This window comes from Cnephaeus nilssonii, assembly GCF_951640355.1.
Source record: "Cnephaeus nilssonii genome assembly, chromosome: 5".
NCBI lineage: Eukaryota > Metazoa > Chordata > Mammalia > Chiroptera > Vespertilionidae > Cnephaeus > Cnephaeus nilssonii.
In genome coordinates this window covers 26,639,592-26,663,514 of record NC_137076.1, presented here as the reverse complement: position 1 = coordinate 26,663,514, position 23,923 = coordinate 26,639,592, and the positions used below count along the sequence as shown (strand labels likewise).

Here is a 23,923-nt window from a genome sequence, read left to right as displayed (position 1 = left end):
TCCACCAAAACACCACTAGAACTGATAAATAAGTGCAGTAAATTAGAAGGGGAAAATAAATATCCAGAAATCAGTTGCATTTTTATATATCAACAATGAACTATTAGAAAGGAAAACGAAGAAAACAATCTGATTTACAATTGCATAAAAAAATCCATAGGAATAAATTTAACCAAGGATATAAAAGACCTCTACTCAGAAAATTATGAGATACTTAAGAAAGAAATGGAAGAAGATACAAATAAATGGAAGCATATACGGTGTTTTGGGTAGGAAGAATTAAGATCATTAAAATGTCCAAATTAGCCAAAGCAATGTATAAATACAACATCATTCCTATCAAGATACCAATGGCGTAGTTCACAGAACTAGAACAAATATTTCCAAAATGTATATGGAAGAACAAAAGACCCAAATAGAGCAATCTTGATAAAGAAGAACAAAGTTAAAGTAATCATGTTACCTGATATAAACTTATACTGCAAGGCTATAGTAATCAAAACAGCATGGTACTGGCCTAAAAACAGACATAAAGGTCAATGGAAAAGAATAAAGAGCCCAGAAGTAAACTCATGCCTTTATGGTCAATTAACACTTCTTAGTTCTTGACAAAGAAGGCAAGGACATAAAATAGAATAAAGATAATCTATTCAGAAATGGTGTTGAAGAAATGGGACAGATACCTGCAAAAATCAAAACCAGACCTCCTTCTCACTTATACAGAAGAATAAACTCAAATTGATTAAGGACTTTAATTTCAGACTCAAAACCATAAAAATCCTTGAAGAAAACATAGACAATAAAATCTCGGACACTTTTTTGAGCAATATTTTTTTCTGATATGTCTCCTCAGGCAAGGGAATTAACAGAAAAAATAAATAAACAAATGAGACTACATAAAACTAAAAAGTTTTTGTACAGCCAAGTATATCATCAAGAAAATGAAAAGACAACCCACTGACTGAGAGAACATACTCACCAATGATAGGTCTGATAAGGTTTACTAACCAAAATTTATAAACAACTTAACTCAACAGCAAAAAGAAAACAAAAACAATCCAATTAAAAAACAGGCAAAGGACCTGAATAGATACTTCTCCATAGAGGACATAAGATGGGCGGTAGACTTGAAAAGATGCTCAATGTTATTAATCATCAGATAAATGCAAATCAAAACCACAATGAGTATATCACTTCACATCTGTCAGAATGACTATTATCAATAAATCAACAAACAATAAGTGTTGGCGAGGATGTGTAGAAAAGGGAATGCAGGTTGGTACAGGCACTGTGGGAAACAGTATGGACTTACCACAAAAAATTTAAACTGGAACTGTCTGATGGCCCAGTGATTCCACTTCTGGAAGTGTATCTGAAGAAACCCAAAACACTAATTTGAAAGATACTTATGTTCATTGCCACATTATTTACAATAGCCAAGACTTGGTAGCAGCCCAAATGCCATTAATATATGAGTGGATAAAAAAGCTATGGTACACTTATATAATGGAATATTACTCTGTTATATTAAAAAAGAAAAGGAAATCTTACCTCTTGGCTATTTTTTCTTTCTTTTTTTTTAAATAAATTTTTTTTTGTTGCTAGAGAGTATTATGCTAAGTGAAAAACAAGTACCATATAAGTCAGAGAAAGACAAGTAATTATATAATTTCACTTTTATGTGGAATCTAATGAACAAAATAAACTAACAAACAAATTAAGAACCTACTCACAGATATAGAGAACAGACTGACAGTTGTTAAAGAAGAAGGGGGCCAGAGGTGCGTGTGAAAAAGGTGAAGGGATTAAGAAAACAACAACAACACACAACCTCATAGACAGACAACAGAATAGTGATTACCAGAGGGAAAGCGTTGTGGGGGGCGGTAGAAGAGGGTAAAGGGTCCCGGCATAAATGGTGATGGAAGGAGACTTGACCTGCGGTGGTGAGCACACAATTCAATATACAGATGATGCACTACAGAATTGCACACCTGAAACCTATGTAATGTTATTAAGAAATGTCACCCCAAGAAATTCAATTAAAAAAAAAAAAGACACAATGACTGCAGCCCTACATTTAGAACAGGCATCTATAAAATTCCCTGCAGGATTTAAGAAAATTGTCAATTGGATATATCAAAATAGGTGGTTGTCTAATGTAACAACATCCATAATTTCTCCAGAAAAAGTAGAACTCTGGCTGTCTTTTAAAATAAGAAAAGAAAAACAACATCTCAACACGTGAAATCCAAAATTTCTTGTAGAAAAAAAGGAGGGAGTTTTTATTTAGAAACATAAATCTTAAATGACAAACTAGAAATTAAATATTATCCTTGGTATAGAAAACATAGTTATCCCTACATAGAATGATCAATTCAATGAATCTGTAGACATACAAATACACATTGCATTCGTTAATTGAAAAAAAAAATTGTTTGAGTTTATAAAATCTCTGCAATTTAGATGTTGGAAATGAGAAGTACAGGGGAGCTTTCTCCTTAGAAGAGGAAGGGCCCAAACCCGTAAAAAGTACATTCCCTTTTCCTCTTCTATTAACAACAGCAAGTCCTCAGAGATTGGGATAACCCGGACCCATTAGACTAATTATGAGCTCTGTGCATTGAGCTCCCAGGGCCATGCAGCAGTTGATAATCAGCTGTGCCTCCAGCCCTTCAGCTTCCCGTCTCAGTCCAGGGGCTTCACATCTGAGTCTTCTCCTCTCGCATCCACTGCACCAGGAGCCCATGACTAACTCTGACGTCCTTCCAGTCTTGATGGAACCTGAACCTTCATTGCTTGCCAGGCAGGATAGGGGCAGTAGATTCCCACTCCCTGGTCAGACTCCAGCAGAGACAGACCTGCCCAGTGAGTACTGTGGAGGCGATGGATGGAGAAGGGACTTCAGAAACTTACTTTTTTCATCATTAGGACAAATAGGAGAGTTGGGACAAACAGCTGGGAGGGCACCCATATAGAAAGGTTCAGGTATTTTTGACCTTATAGGTAGAATCTGAATAGCTGGAGGGCAACAACTGAGTCTCATTCATTTCTGATCCCCCAGGGCCTAGCAGAGAACAACAATCTCTGCTAAATATTGAATAGACTCTTCTTTGGATCTCAGAAATAGTGCGTGGGTGATAAGGCTTCCACCTGCCCAGTGCTTTCTTTTCAGTAATTTCCCCCCTTCCAGCAATGCCTCCTGGGGCTAGCAGAAGATAAAAGTGTTTATATGCATCTTTGTCAGGGATTGTCTAAGAAACCTCTCATTTTCCATTTAATAGAATCAAGAGCATTTAAATACAAATAAAAATGGTGGAGATTTTCATAAAAGTTAAAAAAAAGAGAGAGAAAAAGAGAAAAGGAAGTAAATCTTATTGTGTGGACTGAGACACATTTCAGGATTTCCACTCATTCCATGAGTGAATTACCTGGGACGTGATAGGCTTCTACCTCTCTCTGTTGTATCTACAATAATAAAAGCATAATATGCAAATCGACTGAACGACTGAACAGCAGGATGACTATCTGGACAACCTTCCAGACGACCACGCTATAACACGCACTGGCACCAGACCAGCCAAGGCAGGTGCAATGAGATTGATGGGGGGCCCGCCATTGCCCCACAATGGCCCCGGAGAGGGAGACCCAAACCACTAGCCAGTGGGGTGAACAATCAGGGGGCTCTGCCATCACCCCAAAGAGGGAGGCCCAGGCCACCCTCTGCAGGGTGATCGATGGGGAGGTGGCTCTGCAATCGATCGCCCAACAGAGGGAGGCCCATGCCACTGCCCGGGGGGTGATCAATCGGGGGGACTCTGTGGGGCAATCATTGGGGGGCTCTGTGGAACCGGGGAACCGGGGGTGTGTGGTGGCGGACGTGGGCAGTGCCAGGCCAAGGTGGGTACAGAAGGGGGGTGGGGCTGGGAAGCACCAGGGCTGGGAGGCAGCCGGGGCTGTGAAGGCCTACCCTTGCACAAATTTCATTCATCGGGCCTCTAGTAATAGAATAAAATGTCATCCTTCAGCCTTTCTTGGATTGTTTTTCATCAACAAACCCACTATTCCAATCTGATTTAAAAATTGTCAATGAACGTTTATTAAGGGCAAACTATTTGGTGCCACACATTTGCCAGAGATGGGTGATATTCTTCCATTTCTATGTAAGAGATACCAGCACAGAGAGGTGGAAGGATTTACATACACTTTCCATTTAGTGGGTGACAGCTGTGGGACTCAGACACAGGCCTCCTGATTCCCAGCCCAGGCTCTGTCCCCTCCACTGCAGCACAATGATTGTTTCTTTCCAAACAAGGGCATCACCACCAAGTACTTCTCTTGGGATTTGGCAAGTTCATCTGTGGTTTGCAGGGACCTATATTGCATGAATGTTGCGGATCGAAGGGTTTCCTATAGATAGTAATGCATTTTTCAGCACTTTTTGTAAACCTGAGATATGAAAACATCATTCCCTATAGAAGATGGGTGTTTTCATGGCTCTATCATGAAAAGACTATTGTTAGTCAGACTTTTGGGAACTTCCTAATTTTATAACTTGGCAATCAGAGCATGGAGTTGATTTTGTGTAATTATTATATTGGGAAAACAAGTGTAGATAATTAATAGTAAAGTTGCCCATATGCCAATTTTTTCAACTTAAACAATTATCTTTTATGCATATGTCTTTAGAAAATTCTCACTTGTGTGATATGGAGAAGAGGCTTTAGAATTTTCTTAGTGCTGTCATAATAAAAAATTGAAAATAAAATGAAGTTTATTCCTCAGGTGACACTAAGCATCACTTAAAGTGCTGAAATTGAAGTATGTATTTCACAGAGACTTGAAAGCAATGCTGTGGTAAATGAGAACTTAGGCAATAGTATACGTAGGATGAGAATATTTAGGTAAGTTTTTAAGAAAACTGTTCATGAATACATAACTCAATACTAATGTTATGAAAATATTGAAAGGAAAATGCATCCACCAAATGACAGTGTTTGCCTTTGGACAACTAAGTGCAGAGGAAGATCATGCAGGGATAGCAAAATACCCTCAAGTTTTATCAATGATAAATGAGTTCCTCAGCACGTATTATTAAATATTCATATTTTAATATGGGTAGTGGGTAATATGGTATTGATAGCAATTGATAACATTAATACATCATTTATTAATAGCCTGGCAATGGTTCCCTGCATTGGCTCTATGTTAGTAGGCCCAAAGGACTTATGTAAATTTTAAAGGATGCATTTTAAAAGGTAATTATAATAATCAACTAGTATTGATAACCAATGTTTAAGTATTTTTATACTTATAATTTAATTTTACTTCTTACAGCAATCCTATAAGGTCAGTTGAATTAATATAACCATTTTACAGATGAGCACACTACCTAGGTGTTTGTCATAGTAGTCTTTGTTCTTTTTTCACTTTTGATTTTTCCCAAATTACATCATTTTTAGGCGAAAAATAGTTTATTATGATATGGCTTATGTAAAGTTAGGTAGTATTACAAAATAGAAATGATCAGATATATCCATAGGAATCTAGCATGTCACACAAAGGAATAACTATTTTGACAAAGTAATTCCTCAGTAATTGCCTCATATTTTGACCTGTCAAGAGAAATAACCCAAGTTGCCTTCAGGAGACTGATTTAGGAGAAATGCAATCCCTCTTTAAGGAAGAACTGACCTGGAAAGCTCTTAAACTGGCATAAGAAGGACAACTTAAGGTTTGAGGTCTTGTTTGGTCCTCAATTTCTCAACTGTTCATTGTAAAGTTGGTTTTGATGAGAAATCAATTCTTCAGAAATGTTTGTGATTAGAGACAAATTTAAGAAGTATTACCAATACACTATAAACCAAAACAATAAGTACAAACTCAAGCTCAAATGTTTCTCTGAGATTGTGTATCACTTAATTGGAAATAACTTTTCAAAAATAAAAGTAAGTACAGAATTTTTATTAATTATTATTTGATCATTGGTTATTGTAAATTAATACCATCTTCAGGATCAGTGGTGCTTTATGATTTGTGCATTTAACAAAAACATGCTTTTCAAAATATGAAGTCTACCAAGGTCAACTATTTATAATTTGAATTATATTTGAGAGGCTTTGACCAGACAACCCACATATTTGAGTGAGCACTTATCTCTATGGAAGATTGATGTCATAAAACCAAATAAAGATGTAAACCCTTCAATATAATTGCCCTGTAAATCTGATTATGAACATTTTATTTTAAGTTAGAGTACAGTTAATGTGGTTTTAATTCTTCTCGATTACATTCCAAATTAAAGAATTTCTTATACTGCATTTGGGTAAGGTAAAGTACTTTCAATTGTTTCTTAGTGTCTTTCAATTGGAATGATTTGTTTTTTAGAAAAGAATATTTCTCATTCCATATTTTCCTTCAAAGGTAGAAGGGTGATAGTTTATTCTGTTTATGGATTTCTTATTTCAAAATGTCATTTCTTCTCTAATATTCTGTGACCAGTGACTCTAAAGTGGGTATATATAGAAACAGATGAATAGCCCAGACATCAATAAGGAAAGAGTTCTAAAAAGAATTAACGACTGAGACATGTTGCTGAAGGTAATGGGGCAATTGTATGTGATCCTCAAGTGTAAATAATGTGTGAATTGCTTGAATCCAATATATGGATGCCTCTAGACTTGTTTCAGTTATTTAACTCTCTCTCTCTCTCTCTCTCTTTTTCCAAAAATGTGTCCTATCTGCATAGAACCACAGAATCAAACAGGTGATTCAGAATTCTTCCTCCTGGGACTCTCAGATGATCCAGAACTGCAGCCTCTTCTGTTTGGGCTGTTCCTGTCCATGTACCTGGTGACCATGCTCGGGAACCTACTCATTATCCTGGCTGTCATCTCTGACTCCCACCTCCACACACCTATGTACTTCTTCCTTTCCAATTTGTCCTTGGCTGACATCAGTTTCAGCACCACTACAGTTCCCAAGATGCTGGTGAACCTCCAGACACATAGCAAATCCATCACCTATGCAGGCTGCCTAATTCAGGTTACCCTTTTTCCTCTTTTTACATGTATGGACAGTCTACTCCTGGCTGTGATGGCCTATGACCGGTTGGTGGCCATTTGTCAGCCCCTACACTACCTGGTCATCATGAGCCCTCGCCGCTGTGGCTTGTTGGTCCTGCTGTCATTTTTCTTCAGCCTTTTGGTCTCCCAGCTGCACTACTTGATGGTGTCACAACTTAGCTTCTGTGCAGATGTGGAAATCCCTCATTTCTTATGTGAACCTTCTCAACTCTTCAAACTTGCCTGTTCTGACACCTCCACCAATGACATATTGATCTACTTTATTGGAGCCATCTTTGGTGGTGTCCCACTCTCAGGGGTCCTTTTCTCTTATTATAGAATTGTGTCCTCCATTCTGAGAATGCCATCATCAGGTTCAAAATATAAAGCCTTCTCCACTTGCGGCTCTCACTTGTCAGTTGTTTGCTTATTTTATGGAACAGGCCTTGGTGTGTACCTCAGTTCTGCTGTCTCATCTTCCCCAAGGAAGGATGCGGTGGCCTCACTGATGTACACTGTGGTCACCCCCATGCTGAACCCCTTCATCTACAGCCTGAGGAACAGAGACATCAAGAGTGCCCTATGGAGGATGGTCCAAAGAATAGGCTGATCTCAATGCTTGTGCTATCATTTTGGTTCACAGGACTGGGAAAAGCAGCAAAATCAAACATGTGCAACCAGAAATTCTGAATCAGCAGTCACACAGTGAAGTTGTGTCTATATGAGTCTTTGCTTTCTGTTTACACACTTTTCCCTCTTAGCACAGCTGTAATGAAATTGGGAGATTATTTTGAACTCCTACTTAAGTTGTAACCCCTCCAGGATTATGCATAGTACATAGGTATAGCCTTCTCACTTTCCTTATGCATTACCCAGGACTCTCGGTCATAAGGAGTCTTGCTTCTATCATTATAAATAGAGAGCAAGTAAACAGATATGGGGGGCATATTGGTGGTGTGTGTGTGTGTGTGGTGGGGGTGGTTTGAGCAAAAAAGAGGGAGAACTCATTGACATGGACAACAATGTGGAAAGTATGTGGTGAAGGGGTGTGGATGGAGATGATAGAGTGCATTTGGGGGATAAGTGCTGATGGAAAAAATAAAAGAAATGAAAAAGAAAAAAATCATAGCTCTCTCTTTCTTGTTATTTATTCTTTCTATACTTTCCTCATGATTCTTCTCTCTTCTTCCATATTTTTCTTCCTTCATGATCTTGGTCATATCCTTGAGAAAAATGGGATGTCTATTTAATTTCTTGTCCAAACCATGGTATTTTTAAATTAAAATGGGACAGCATCAGTAGTGAGTTTGAATAAATAGTTATCAACTGGGACTTTCTTAGCAAAACTGGGATATATGATTCCTAATATTCCTTTTTCCTATTCCATCTAACATCTTCTCAATCAATTACATAGCCAAGCATGAAAGGACAAATGCTGTATACTTCCACTTATTTGAGGCACCTAAAGTAGTCAGATTCATCCTATCTAATAAAGAGGGAATATGCTAATTGACCCTCATGCTGTTGCAAAGTTGGCAGCGCCCACAGCCAATAAAAAGGAATATGCTAATTGACTGTCATGCCCCCAAAGATGGCGACACCCACAGCCACAAGATTGCGGCGCCCAGTCCCCTCAGCCCCCCAGCTGCCCAGGGCCAGCCCGAGGCACAGGCAAGCCTACGATGGTGTCTGCCCAGCTGCCCAGGGTCAGCCCTAGGAGCAAGCAAGCCTTGGATGGTGGCTGCCCAGCCACCCAGGGTTGCCTGAGGCTCAGGTAACCAAGGGCAGCTGAGGCTTGTGCTGCAGAAGTGGCAGCAACAGAGGTGTGATGGGGGCATTGCCTTCCCCTGATTGCCAGGTCACCTCCCGCCCCTGAGGGCTCCCTGACTGTGAGGGGGCAGGCAGGGCTGAGGGACCCCCACTCCAGTGCATGAATTTTCATGCACCGGGCCTCTAGTAGAGACATAAAGTAGAATGGTGGTTGCCAGAGTTTGGGAGATGAAGGGAATAGGGAGTTAGTGTTTAATTGGAAAATAAAGAGTTTCATTTTTGTAAGATGAAAAGAGTTCTGGAGATGGATGGTGGTGATGGTTTCACAGCAATGTGAATATAGTTAATACCACTGAACTCAACATTTAAAATGGCAAATTTTACATTAGATTATTTTCCACAATAAATGAAAACATATCCTATAGCAGTGATGGGCAACCTTTTGAGCTTGGTGTGTCAAACTTCACCAAAAAACTGAGCATAACTTGGGTAGTGTGTCACTTTGAGGAAAAAACATTATTTCGCAAATGTTTCATCCTCAGGAGCAGCAAATGTTTCATCCTCGGCATGTGGCTGCCTCAGCGGCTGCGTGTCATCAGAAATGGCTACGCGTGTCAGTGCTGACACGCGTGTCATAGGTTCGCCATCACTGTCCTATAGGAATGAGGGACATGTTGCCAGATGTTGAGTATACCACTTCGCCCTCAGCATAAGCCCCCACAGGGATCTGCCTCAGCTGCAGAGACCCAACTTAACCAAGGTCATATCTACTTCTGGAACAGCCCACTACTATGACATATGCCCCCTTGTCACCAATTCCAGAAAATACTACAAGATCATCCTAGATCCAGACCTTCCTGGTGATTTTAGGAGGCCTTTGATGGATTTCAACTTGGCTTGACTTCCACTAGCCTTCCTTGCTATAAAGAGTTTGCCAAACCACAAAGTCTGAGGGAAGAGACCCTGTAAGACTGTCTTCACTTCAGACACCAGCCACAAGTTCAGGAGTCCCCAGGGCCACCTTTACTTCAGACCAGTAGGCCCTAAATTCAGGGACTGCCTCACATTAAAAAAAATTTGCTAGAATGACTCACACTGAGGCAATTTCTTCAGGTTCAATAATTCACCTGGATGAGTCACAGAACTTAGGATAGTGCTATACTTATGATTACAGTTTTATTATAGCAAAATAAAACAAATTAGGACTAGTCAAAGAAGATACACATTGGGAAATAACTGAAAGGTCCCATATGTATAACTTGTTGTACTCTCCCCATGAATTTCTGATCCATTACCTCCTCCTGGCCACAATGTGACACAATACTCAGAGTCTTGCCAACCAGGTAGCACACCTGAGATTCAATGTCCAGAGTTGTTATTGAGGGTTCATTACATAGGTTTGACTAATTGAATTATTGCCCATTTTGTTAAATTCATATTACAACTCTCCTGCCCAGGGATGACATCAATTCACCTAAAGCTCTGTCAGAGCCAGCAAGAGCCCTGCTCAGCACTGTTGCTCTGTGTTGCTCTGAGTTCATGTATTCCTCTAAATTCTTCCTGATCATCATTAGGTGTTTTCTTGAACCCTGCCCACTGTACTAACTGTTGGGAACTTAGTCCAAGTTCCTCCTTTATCCTCTGCTCAGTAGTTACAGGTGTCGGATCCAAGCCCCTCTACCTAGGGCTGGACCTCCTTGGCAGCCGGGTCTTATATGAAGAAGCCATGAGAAGTTGTGGGTGTATAAGAATGAGTCTTTATTGCAGAAGCTAGTGGCCACATAGCCATCAGACAAGACAGTCTTTTATAGCAGTCCTATTCAGGCAGGCAGTGTCCCAATGAGACAGGAAGCTGGACACAGGCTGGTTAACAGGTACATCTTTCCCACAAAGCAGCATTAGTCTCTGCACCCACAGCTATTATCTGAGCAGCCAAACGCTACCCCCTAGACCTGTGGTCAGCAAACTGCGGCTTGCGAGCCACATGCGGCTCTTTGGCCCCTTGAGCGTGGCTCTTCCACAAAATACCACGGCCTGGGCGAGTCTATTTTGAAGACGTGGTGTTAGAAGAAGTTTAATTTTAAAAAATTTGGCTCTCAAAAGAAATTTCAATCATTGTACTGTTGATATTTGGCTCTGTTGACTAATGAGCTTGGCAACCACTGGCCTAGACTCACCGCCTTACATCGTAGCTGTACCTAAGCTTTCTGCCTCAGCAGCTTCTCTAGCCTCTCTGGCTCAGCAGCTTCTCCTATCTCACCTGCCCAGCACACAGGCTGGTCTCTGTAGCCTCACATAGTAACCACCTCCGAGCTTGTCTCCCAGCACACTGGCTAATTAACATGGTAGCTATATCTGAGCTCTCTCTGAGCTCTTAGCCTTACATCATAGCAGTATCAGCTCTTAGCTGCATCTGAGCTCTCCTCTCTTCTGCACACATGGGAGCTACATTCTCTGTGCCATCAGCCTCTGCTTCTCACACTAGCTGGTCAATAATGTATATTACCACTTAGACAAAGAAGGCTGGTTGTCAACAGTGACATCAATCATTTGACTATAGAAGGGCACAATGCACTGTGAGATCGCTGTGGCCTTGCAGCTATGTATGGTATCTTAGCCTAGGCACAGAGTGGCCTTGGACAGTCCGGTGTATTGACAACAAGGCCTCTGTGCTTTAATTGGCCTTGACTATCAGGCACCTCTGGCATGGTTCCCACAAGCTCCATCTCTCCATTTACATGGTTGGGCTTTTTGGCATGACCAATCCCCTTTTTCAGACATCTCATTAGCATAAACTCTCAGCTATGCTCCATGGGGCCCACCACAAATAAGCAATCAATAACTCCTATCACTAGGGAAATTTCAAGGGCTTAAAAGTTACTTCCATGGACCTAAGATGAAGGTCATATTTCTCTGTAAGTGGGGCCAAATTCATGACTACTGATCTGCTCTTCCACAGGTGTTGATTCCAGGAGCACTGGCTGGTAAACGCCCTGCATGCTAATCACTGTCACAGAGTCTGCTGTGCAAGGAAGCCACCTTGGGATATCTTCTTACTAATAAAATTATTTGGGGTAAATTTTAAAGACAATTCCACGGAGTTCTTTAAACAGTCAGAAATGATCTGCAAATTACAAACCTAAAGTTGGATCAGTGATGGGAAATTTCAAGGCGAAGAGATGAAGTATTGAATTTGGGGCAGTAGAGAGGTCACCATAGAAAATCTTAATGAATTTACTCATCCAACCTCAAAGATGTTAGAAAGAAAGGGAGTGAAGAGTCTGAAATAATAAAGTAAAATAACATCTGCATGAGTATAATACTTCAAAAATTTTATTTTAAAATATGAAACCCTAGAGTGTAAATAAAATATGAGTCAAGAATGATAATTTATTTGGCCTCTGTCATCCTCTTCAAACTTCTAGATGCCCTATGGTCCAATCATAAGCACCCGCCTGCCCCTGATTTTTTGTTACAAGTTTGACCAGGTTCCCTTGATTCCTCTGTGGTATAGATTTGGAAGTCACTGAGAACAGGGTTAATGACACTGTGTAATACTAAAATTATTCCTGTCATCCTGAGAAGAGGAGGTTTCTGAACAATCGAGGAACATTCCAAAGCTCGTCCATTAGAACATAGAGATACGCAGAAAGGTGACGTCAGCTAGTGGAAGGAGCTTTAACTGCGCGCTGGCAGTCATCCTATTTAACTCTCTTCTTGTTTCCACGGTCAACATTCACTAGCATATTGCTGCTCAGATTTTCAGGTGAGAAATAATCTGCTCTCTTCAGACCACTCAGGCCCCCCAGATTTTGTCATTTTAGCTGTCCCCCATACCAAAGCAATAAATGATCTGAGCAACATTGCCTTAGTTATATGATTTGCTTGTCCCATTCTTCAAAAACAGTTCATATAAACATTTTGTTCTTGCAAGAGTGTCCTAAATGGCTTCTCAATGTTCACTTTCTCCCCCTTTACATGGCAGCCAGATTGATTTTTTAGAAGTAATCAGAACTTGTGACTTCTCTGCTTAGAACCTTCCAACCATTTTCTGTTAGTCCTAGAATGAAATTTGAACTCCTTGCCAAGGTCTCTAAACCCTTCATAATCTAGTCTCTTCTATCACTTTCCAACTCCCTCACTGGTCCCTGGATCAACAATGTAGCATCACTTGGGAGCTTATAAATGCAAATTTTCAGGCCCTACTCCACCTGCTAAATCAGATCCTCTGCAGCTGGGACCCATTATGGGTGATTCCATTGCATGCTAAGTTTGTCTAGACATATTGGCTTTCTTGTAGTTCTTCAAGCAGACTTCTTTGTGGCCTGAAGATCATTAATCTTAATTATCAACGAATAGAATGTTCTTCCCCTTTCTTGATTAAATTTCCACTTAAATAACAGCACTTAAAGATGCCTGACCACCCACCTAAATTCTCCTGATGTTCTATCCATCAAGTTAGTCTCTATTCCTCTTTTATTAGCATGGCCTTCTGAGTGAACGCACAGAATTTGAGTGTTATGAAAGACAATCTCTGTACCAGGCTGTCTGGACTATTCTGTCTCAAGTTAAACTGATACATGTCATCAAGAAAGTGAGCTTTGCTCCTCTTCTGGTGCCATTTTTTGTGTGTGTGTGAAATGTTATATTATTGGCATAAACAAGCAAGCCATTGGGCACTTTTACTGCCAAAAAAATACTTAGGTAGAAATTTGTTATAGAGAAATTTCTAGAAAAGCTGTTGATTATGGCAAAGAAAAATTTCACGAGACATACTCAAACAGGTCAACTGTAGGAAGCAGTTATAGGGTTAAGCCTTGGACTGACCTGCTGGCAAAGTCACAAACAAGTCCTAACTTGGAGGGCACAGTCCTCTAAGCATAATTAAGCTTGATCTTGTAACTGCTCCCTAGATCCTTCCTGGGTAGCTAGTGGACTGTGGGAGGGGCAGCAAGTGCTGCCAAAACACGTGTAACTTACAAGAACATTGTCAATTGCCTTGTTTGTCCCTGATTATAAATAAAGCACCAGCTTTGCAGTCTGGATCTGTCTGTGGCCTCATCAAGGCACAGAAGATCCACCTAGACCCAGCTTTTTCTATTTGTCTATCATTTCTCCATCCTTCATTGCTCCCGCTCAGGGTCCCCGAACCCTTGGCTGTGCTGGCGTGGCTCAAGTGGCGCCCAACGTGGGGCTGAGTGCAGGTCAAGTGGTGCCCAACGCGGGGCTGAGTGTGGAACAGTAAACAATACTTTATTTAAAATTATTGCAATAGGGGTTAAAACTATTGCAATAAGGGAGAGAAATTGAACTGAGCTCCACTGAGAGAGACAGGAAGGTTTTTTTAAATTGTATGATTCCATTTATATGAAATATCCAGAATAGGAAAATGGGTAGAGACAGAAAGTAGATTTATAACTGTGAGGAGATGTGGGTGTGGGGAATAGGGAATGACTTTTAAAATTTTTTAATTACAGCTGACATTCAATATTATTTTTATATTAGTTTCTGGTGTACAGCGTAGTAGGTAGAAGTTTATATAATTTATAAAGTGATACCATAATTTACCATATATAGTTATTACAATATTATTGACTATATTTTCTATGCTGTACATTATTCCTTCCTGACTATTTAATAACTACTGATTTGTATTTCTTTTTATTTTTAATATATTTTATTGATTTTTTACAGAGAGGAAGGGAGAGGGATAGAGAGCTAGAAACATTGATCAGCTACCTCCTGCACACTCCCCACTGGGTATGTGCCCACAACCAAGGTACATGCCCTTGACCGGAATCGAACCTGGGACCCTTGAGTCTGCAGGCCGACGCTCTATCCACTGAGCCAAACCGGTTAGGGCTGATTTGTGTTTCTTAATCTCTTTACATTTTTCACCAAATCCTCCAACTCCCCTCCCATCTGGCAACTATCAGTTTGTTCTCTGTATCTATGAGTCTGTTTCTGTTTTATTTATTTATTTTGTTTCTAGGTTCCACATATAAGTGAAATCATATGGTATTTGTCTTTCTCTGACTGATTTATTTCACTTATCATAATACCCTCTAGGTTCATCCATCTATTTTATTGCCAAGTAATATTTCATTGTATACAGGGTGGGGTAAAACTAGGTTACAGTTGTGAGTATACAAAACTCAGAGTTTATTCTTGTATTGCTATTTACTAATTATTGTATTATTTTACATCTGAACAACTGTAAATCTACTTTTGCCCCACCCTGTATATGTACCACTTCCCCTTTGTCCAATTGGTCTATTGATAGGCACCCAGGCTGCTCCAAATCTTGGCTATTGAAAATAATGCTGCAATAAACATAGAAGTGCACATGTCTTTTTGAATTAGTGTTTTGGATTTCTTCGAATAAATACCCAAGTGGAATTATTGGGTCATAAGGTAGCTCTATTTTTAATTTTTGAGAAATCCACAGACTGTTCTGCACAGTAGCAGCACCAGTTTGCAATCCCAACAACAGTATACAAGCGCTGCCCTCTCCACATCCTTGCCAGCTCTCATTGTATATTTATTTCTTGATGATAGCCATCCTGACAGGTGTGAGGTGAATCTCATTGTGATTTCAATTTTCATTTCTCTGATGATTAGTGACGTTGAGCATCTTTTCATGTCTATTGCCCATCTGTGTGTCCTCTTTGGAGAAATATTTATTCAGGTCCTCAGCCTATTTTTAATTGGATTGTTTGTTTGCTTTTTTTAAGTTGTAGGAGTTCTTTATAAATTTTGTATATTAACCCCTTATCAGATGCATCTTCTCCTAATAGGTAGATTGTCTTTGCATATAATTGGTGGTTTCCTTTGACATTCAAAAACTCTTTATTTTGATATAGTCCCATTTATTTTTTCCCTGTGTTTCCCTTGCCTGAGGAGATATATCAGAAAAAAAAATTACTAAGAGCAATGATGGAGAGTTTACTGCTTGTTTTCTTCTAGGAGTTTTATGGTTTTTGGCCTTATATTCACATCTTTAATCTATTTTTAGTTTATTCTTGTATATAGTGTAAGAAGTTGGTCTAGTTTCTTTCTTTTTGTTTTGCATGTATCTCTCTAATTTAAGGCAGGGGGATTTTAAAAATATATATATATATATATTGATTTCAGAGAGGAAGGGAGAGGGAGAGAGAGAAAAAAAAAAACATCAATGATGAGAGAGAAACATTGATCTGCTGCCTCCTGCACACCAACTCTGGGGATCGAGCCTGCAACCCACGCATGGTCCCTGATCAGGAATCGAACTGTGATCTCTTGGTTCATAGTTCAACACTTTACTACTGAGTCATGCTAGCCGGTCATAGACAGGGGTATTTTTAAAGATAGAGTGAGCTAATAGAAAAGTATTGGAAGCCCTGGCTGGTGTCGCTCAGTTGATTAGAGCATCATCCCATGCACCAAAGAGTAATGGATTCGATTCCAGGTCGGGGCATGTACCCAGTTTGTGGATTTGATCCCTGTTTGGGGCACATATAGGAAGCACCAATTGATGGTTCTTTCTCTCTCTCCCTCTCTATTCCTCTCTCTGGGATCAGTGAAAAACATATCCTCGATTGAGAGCTAAAAAAACACACAATAAGAATAGTGCTATGAGATGTTAGCAGGAAGTTTGTTAATATGATTAGGCCATCTCTATTTGCTAAGTGCTACTTATTGAATTTCGGCTCTTACTCTCCTGCAGAAGATGGGAGACAGGAATGTTACTTTTCTTGATGATTACATTTCAAAGGGAAAACTCTCAGGTATTTAAGATGTTCCTAAATGCATTTACATTTCAAAGTGATACCATTGTAATTAGCTACTTATTAATAATAGGAAAGAAGCAAAGGGAAGGCCAGACATTATAGGCATGTCACTTGGGCAGCTTCACCAGGAAGCTGCAACTTTACACTCCCCAGGGAACCACCTGCCCCTTCCCTGCCAAATCACTGGGGAGGAGGAGCCAAACAATGAGAGACACATGCACAATGAAGTTGAGGTGACTAGGGAAGGCCTGTCAGTCAAGCTTGGAGAATCCTGGTTGGGCCAGAATAAGTAAAGTCAATGCAAGTCTGCAAAAATTTGGAGATACATAATCCTCTAAACAAAGGAGATCACTCTAGTCTAGGCTCCTGACTTGTGGCTTACTCTGGGCTTCCTTGCATTTGTCCGTGTTTCCTTCATAGCCATGTGTCCTTAAAGACCCCACATGCAATGGACTAATGGACTGTAGTGGGGAACACAAACTAGGCTAGCCTGATGTTGCAATGGACTCTGCCTTAACATGAAAAGGAAACTCTGGACAATGGTTCATATTCCAGCCCTATTGAAGCCACAGATACATTCTTTCTTGGTGGGACAAAGAGAAATGGGACTTTGGAAACTCAGGGGTGTGATCCTGGTAATGGGGAAGGGCATGGAATAAGAATAGAACCACAGTTGTCTAATAACTATTCACCTCACTACCTATAGATAAGAAGTTTTCTTACAGACCCTGGGAAACTGGAGGATGAAACAAGGCTGTAGAAAGATAGGATGCCTCGATGGGTCCATTACTCAGAAAAGAAATACATTTTTGAGAACAGACCAAGGACAGGACACTCTTTGATTTGGTTGCTGTGCCCGGACCCTGACCCCTTTGGGGAGTTTTTCTCAGGAACTGACCATTCTCCAGTCCCAGGAATGGGCTGAGCTGTTTGTAACATCATAGAAGATTAGCCACCTTGTTATTGGACTTTGAGCACCTGAAGGCTGGACTGCCGTCTCTATCCTCCCTTTTCCATGTTACACTTGCGACTCACAGCTGCATTTAGCTATCTTCTCCCTCCTGTGTATATAATCAGCCTACTGGTGAGGGGGGTCAGAGCAGAATTTCCAGGGTGACCGACTGCTCTCCCATACTGCCGGCATTATTGGCATTAACTCTCATATGTGATTCAACTCTGTCTCTTTAATTTGGCTCAAGTAGTGACAGGCGGCCTTGGACCCATTGTGTTTGGTTTCAGTTCCACAGAAATAAAACTTTCTATGATACCTCATCTTCCCATGGGGGCCTCTGGAAATTCTTATTTCAATGGTACCCTAGGACCTACTTCCACCAATAACAAAAGGGGCATGAAAAGAATCTGCAATGATACGTTTTCTAAAGTAAATGCTTTTAAAAAGAGAGCTCAGGGGCCTAAATCAAGGAATAAATTGGTTTCAAGTTTAGCTAAGCTGAGGTAAATGTTAAATCAATTGATATGCAAAATTTCTACTGTTGTTTTAACTTTGTAATTCTTGTGGGTTTCTTTTTTTAAATATGGTTCCATTAATGAATCTCCATACCAAAGCAGAGGTTTTAAATTATGTTTACAAGTTTCTTGAGTTCTAAAATAAAATGGCAGCAATAACTGTGAGAGGCAAGGTAGATAAATTATTGAACAACAAATCCACAATGGCAACTGGGGTCCAAGAACTACAGGGATCTGTGGTGGTGGCAACATATTATAGAGGAGCAGATATCGAAAGTATTTTTTAACTGAGAGAACCAAAAATATCAAGGGCAGAAAAAAAAAATCACATGGCAGCTATCACAATTGAAAATTATTTATTCATCTTCCAATTTCCAAACCCAAGTCTGTTTTCAGACTCAAATCCTGGAGATCAATGGGGATTTTGTTCCTGCATTTTGGAAGCCAATTATATGGTTCTTTGAAATGGTAATATCCCTCAAGGACACCACTTGGGGGTAAGATGATTCCGTTAGACTCATTCCATTCTGGAGTGGGCAGTGATTCATCTTTACCGAGATGAATATTTACACATTTTTGTTTGTTTTTCCTGTCTGCATTCCTTAGCAAACACCACCACCCAAAGACTTAAAACATCCAATTTCTTTATGGTGAGGAAGATAGGCAAATAAACATGACATATCAGGAGATCCACATGTCCTAACATACTCTGTATCACCAAAAGCCTCTCAGCATCATATACATAGATTGGCAATTCTATGGCTCAATTATTGCTCTTCTCAATTATTATTATAATACAGTGCTCTATCCTGAAATCATACTTAGAGATATGTCCCTTTCAGCCAGATTTTGTCTTGGTGAATTCACCTAAAAAATTAGACTAGACTGAATAACTTACTAGCACCTGATCAAATATAATATTCTGGATCCTATAGTTTTCCTATCTTCACTGATACATTTTTATAGCTTATTTTGGAAATGAACTAAGTAAACATATGGAGAAAAGTTCAACCTCACTAATAACCAAATAAATAATGAATCCACCAGAATATTTTCTGTTGGACATATAATGTTATATGATAAACTCTGAGACATGATTTAAGTTCTGTGAGGGCAAAGTTTTAATCTTTTTGTTTTCTTCACTGCTATATTCCCAACACCTACAACAGCATGGCACACCAAAAGTGCCCAATAATTATTGTTGAATGAGTGACTGTAGTAAGAATTAACAATGGTTCTCAATAAAATGCACTATGTTGTAATTCTTATTCAGCTGTTCCAAGTTGATTTCTGAAGTGGCTGGTCTCGACCTGCAGGGCTGGAAATCCAAGCTGAGGTGCAATAATGGGTAAGTAAAAGGAAAGCATGAGCCAAAACCAGTTTGGCTCAGTGGATAGAGCTTTGGCCTGCGGACTGAAAGGTCCCAGATTCGATTCCGGTCAAGGGCATGTACCCTGGTTGTGTGCACATCTGTGCAGGAGGCAGCTGATCGATGTTTCTCTCACATCGATGTTTCTAACTCTCTATCCCTCTCCCTTCCTCTCTGTAAAAAATCAATAAAATATATTTTTTTTTAAAAAAATTTAAATTAAAAAAAAAAGGAAAGCATGAGGAGAGTAGAACTGAGAATAACAGAGGAGTCACCATAAGAGGTTAAGGCAGAGCTTAAAAGGCAATTGTAACCAAAGTCACTTACAGAGAATTGGATGAGAGGCAAAATCCAATGTGATTAAGAGGTGGAATTTCTTTAGCCAACTGCTGCTACCACTGTCAGCCTAAAATCCCAAGACGAATGTTCCCATTTATTGAACATAGAATGTTCTCCCAAGAACTTTTTGCAGGGCCCTCTTAATGTCCCTGTTCCGCAGGCTATAGATGAAGGGGTTCAGCATTGGGGTGACCACAGTGTACATCACCGAGGCAATCATGCCCCTCCAGGAAGATGCATTAGAACCAAGATACACACCAAGGCCTGTCCCATAGAATAAAGAAACCACGGACAGGTGGGACCCACAGGTAGAAAATGCTTTATATTTCCCATCTGCTGATGGGATTCTAAGGATTGAGGAGACAATTTGAATATAGGAGAAAAGGATGCCTGAGAAGGGAATAATGCCAAGAAGGCCAGTCACCATATACAGTATGATGTGATTGATGAGTGTGTCTGAGCAGGCAAGCGTGAGGGCCCAAGCAAGTTCACAATAAAAGTGTGAAATTGCCCGGCTGGTACAGAAAGACAGCCGCAACATCAACAGACTCTGGATCAGGGAGTACGTTAAGCTGATGAACCAGGACACAAGAACCAGCTGGCCACAGAGACGGGGGTTCATGATGACTGGGTAGAGTAAGGGGTGACAGATGGCCACAAACCGGTCATAAGCCATCACAGTGAGGAGAAAAGTGTCCATACCTCCAAAAACCAAGAAAAAATATATCTGGGTGATGCAGCCTGTATAGGTGATGGCTTTGCTCTGTGTCTGGATGTTCACCAGCATTTTCGGGACGGTGGTGGAGGTGAAACAGATGTCAACAAAGGACAGGTTGGAGAGGAAGAAGTACATGGGCGTGTGGAGGTGGGGGTCAGAGCTGACGGCCAAGATAATGAGCAGGTTCCCGAGCATGGTGACCACAAACATGGACAGGAACAGCCCAAATAGGATGGGTTGATGCTCTGAGTCTTGGGAAAATCCCAGAAGTAAAAAATCTGAAACACTTGTTTGATTTCCTGGTTCCATGTTGCTGACACATCAGCTAGATGCTTGAGGAAAGAAAATAACATGAAATAGACACTGGACAGACTCTAGATTGCTTCTGCTTAATTTTTTTTTAAGTAAATGACGGGCATAAAAGCCTTACCTACAAAATTTAGGCATTCATTATTCTGCTATTTGTTACATGCAATATTTTGTAATGTGGATCAACTCTTGCCCATTATCCTCTGGAACACTCATACATCTTCTTCATCTCTGGCTTAGCATTATCTCTAAACAGTTAAGAGCAACTTTGGGCCTTAGAGAAGAAATGGTTGTCCTCACTCTAACACAAATTGTGGAACATGAGGTCTGGTGAAGCTCAGTAACTAGATCTGGGTTGTCTGCCTTCTCTGGGACTCAGAAAAGGGTCCATGTCTCAGAGGTAAGAAAATTTGATAGTATCTCAAATATCTGGACAGAGTATTGAAGGACGAGTAGATTGTAGGTTTACTTCTCAAAGGAAAAGAAAAAAGAGAAACAAAAGAAAATATTTTTACCAAATAAGAAACCATGTTCACAAATGCTTAATGCTTAATCTACCAGGGACCAGTCACTCCTTGTAGGAACAGGGCCAGATGCTTCCTGGACATTTGTCATTTGACCAAATACCCTTCATCTGTGAAGTTAAGAGATTGGTTAAAATGCCCAAAGAAAGAGCAGATTTCAAGGCTTAAACCATTGCAGGACCCTAAGACACAACTACAAAGGTCATGTAATACAGAATTTTGAGTCATGTTATCTACAATGTTCATTGAACACTGAGGGAAGGATAAATTGCACCAGGATTTTCACATACGAGCCAGAAAGGATGAGATTCAGATTTGGCACACACATGGTGGTGATGCTTAGAAGGGGGCTGGGAGCATGGGGACACTCATCTAGAGCCCATCTACCTTCTGACTCTCTTCACAAGTCCTAAGGGTCTTGTAACCAAGAAATGGGTCCTGTAACCAGGGACAAGGAACTGCATAACAACCATACATGGATCTTCAGTGTTCTGTTTTACCTTGTTATAAGTATTTTTCTACACTTGCTATTCCGTAATTCCCCTAACCACAATAGAGATCACCATTGGCTGTCATCACTGTCAGTCTTCTTTAGTATAAAAATCAAAGTGGGAGGGCAGGGGTTCAAAAGGGACAAACTTACTGTACTGCATTTTTGAAAGTTACTAAAAGAGTAGATCTTAAAAGTTCCCATCACACACACACACAAGAATGTTTGTAACTATTTACGGTGAAGAATGTTAGCTAGACTTATTGTGGTGATCATTTTGCAACATATACAAATAATGAATCATTATGTTATATAATGTTACATGTCAATTATTTCTCAGTTTTTAAAACCACAAAGCAGGTAGTGTCTCTAGGTGGTATAAAAATGGCCATATCAGATGCAAAGTTTTTTAGCAATGGATGAATATCTTTGTTTGACCCTTATTGGGTGGTTTGCAATAATCTCTGGCAGTTTCTGATCAATTGAGAGCAAGTTGTAATGACACATTTCTAAAGTATTAGTGCTTATAAAAGGTTCTCTTGATTTTTGCTAAGTGTGGCTTGCTGTCTTGCATTGATTTTTTTTTTTTTTTGAGCAGAATAGGAGTGAGTGTGTGGGAGCTTCCTGGGATTCTGAATATTCCCTTGACTATGCTGTGGGTTAAAAGCATCAACTGCATTGGAAAAGAGGAAACTATTTCATTTCTTACTAGCCTATTACAGGGGCTTCCTTCCTGGTCTCCAGTTTCACCTTACATTCCTCCACACAACTGTCTGACTGAGATTTTCATATGAGAAATCTGATGGTGTCACTCCACTGCCTAAAATATTTAGAATGCCTTTGTGCCACCTTCTGAGAACATACAGACTCCTTGGTGTATCAGGGCTCCAATCTGATCCTCCAGCCTTATTTCTCACCATTTCTCAGCTTTTTAAAATCATCATTATTATTGTTTAAAGTATTACAAATAGTAGCACATATGTCTCCTTTTACCCTCATTGACCTCCCCCTGGCCGCCCCCAACCCCTGGCACATGCCCTCACCCCCCTCCCCTGCCCCCCAGTGTCTGTGTCCATTAGTTATGCTTATATGCATGCATCCAAGTCCTTCGGTTGATCTCTTACCCTCCCCTGCCTTCCTGCACATCTCAGCTTTTATACTAAACTAGAGGTCCAGTGCACTGGTGGGGTCCAGCAGGCCTGCCCTGATGGGGGCTATTGGGGGTCAGCTGGCTGAGGTTGGGGGGGCTGATCAGGGGTAGGGCTGGCCAGGGAGAGGGGCCGAGAAGGGGTTTGCAGGTGGGCCTTGCCCCATGATCAGGGTGGGGGAGCCTATTGAGGGGTGGGCCAGCCAGAGGTAGGGGCTACGGGCATTCCAGTCATTCTATTGTTCAATCTATTTGCATATTACCCTTTTATTATATAGGATTCTGATCATTCTGAAAAGCTTTTCTTTGCCCAGATGGGCCATATTCCCTTATGTCTCTGAAACTTTTCAAGACCTTCTCCCTCTGCCTAAACCTCACTCTAGCTGGTGCTTTTGATTTCTTACCTACTTAGGTAACTCCCAACCGCCTCATTCTCAACACTAGTGAGTTCTTAGCACAATAGGGAGTCTCCATGTTGGTTGGTGGCAGATTTAACAAATGGATGAGCCTACAAGCCAATATTTTCCCATTGCTGCAGCTTATCATGTAGTCCCTGCATGTGCATTACTCTATAAACTTTATCACTTCTTACCCTCAAACAAGTTTCTATGTGGAGAGAGGATAAGATATTGATGGAGAAAGGGTAGAAAGGGAGACAGAAAAGGAACATAAAGTTTCTGCTCATTAATTTGCCAGGTCCTCTTCTCAGACCTGGGCAATATTCATTCCCAATGTTGACCATCCAGGTCCCAATTTTCTCTTGTTCTTACATATCACCTGGGATCTTTACCCATAGTTGCATCAACAACTGTTTTTCCACAGCCTTTGTCTGAAATACCTACATATACATTCCTGGCTTTCTGTCATAATTATCCAGAGGCACAAACAGAAGGTGACTGAGAGACTAAATAGGGAAATGACAAGTGTACAAACATGTCACAAATAATTAATTGTCAT

General features: G+C 40.3%; 2 protein-coding genes across 2 annotated transcripts; one reads left to right on the top strand and one right to left on the bottom strand.

The window, feature by feature from the left end:
- Positions 1 to 6,729: 6,729 nt before the first annotated feature.
- Positions 6,730 to 7,674, top strand: LOC307100597 (olfactory receptor 7E178-like; the record flags this gene model as incomplete). Its single annotated transcript, XM_079773069.1, has 1 exon — positions 6,730 to 7,674. The coding sequence occupies one exon, from the start codon at positions 6,730 to 6,732 to the stop codon at positions 7,672 to 7,674; it is 945 nt and encodes a 314-aa protein (XP_079629195.1).
- A 12,198-nt stretch (positions 7,675 to 19,872) lies between these two features.
- LOC307098920 (olfactory receptor 7D4-like) lies at positions 19,873 to 20,805 on the bottom strand (the record flags this gene model as incomplete). Its single annotated transcript, XM_079770057.1, has 1 exon — positions 19,873 to 20,805. The coding sequence occupies one exon, from the start codon at positions 20,803 to 20,805 to the stop codon at positions 19,873 to 19,875; it is 933 nt and encodes a 310-aa protein (XP_079626183.1).
- Positions 20,806 to 23,923: the final 3,118 nt, after the last annotated feature.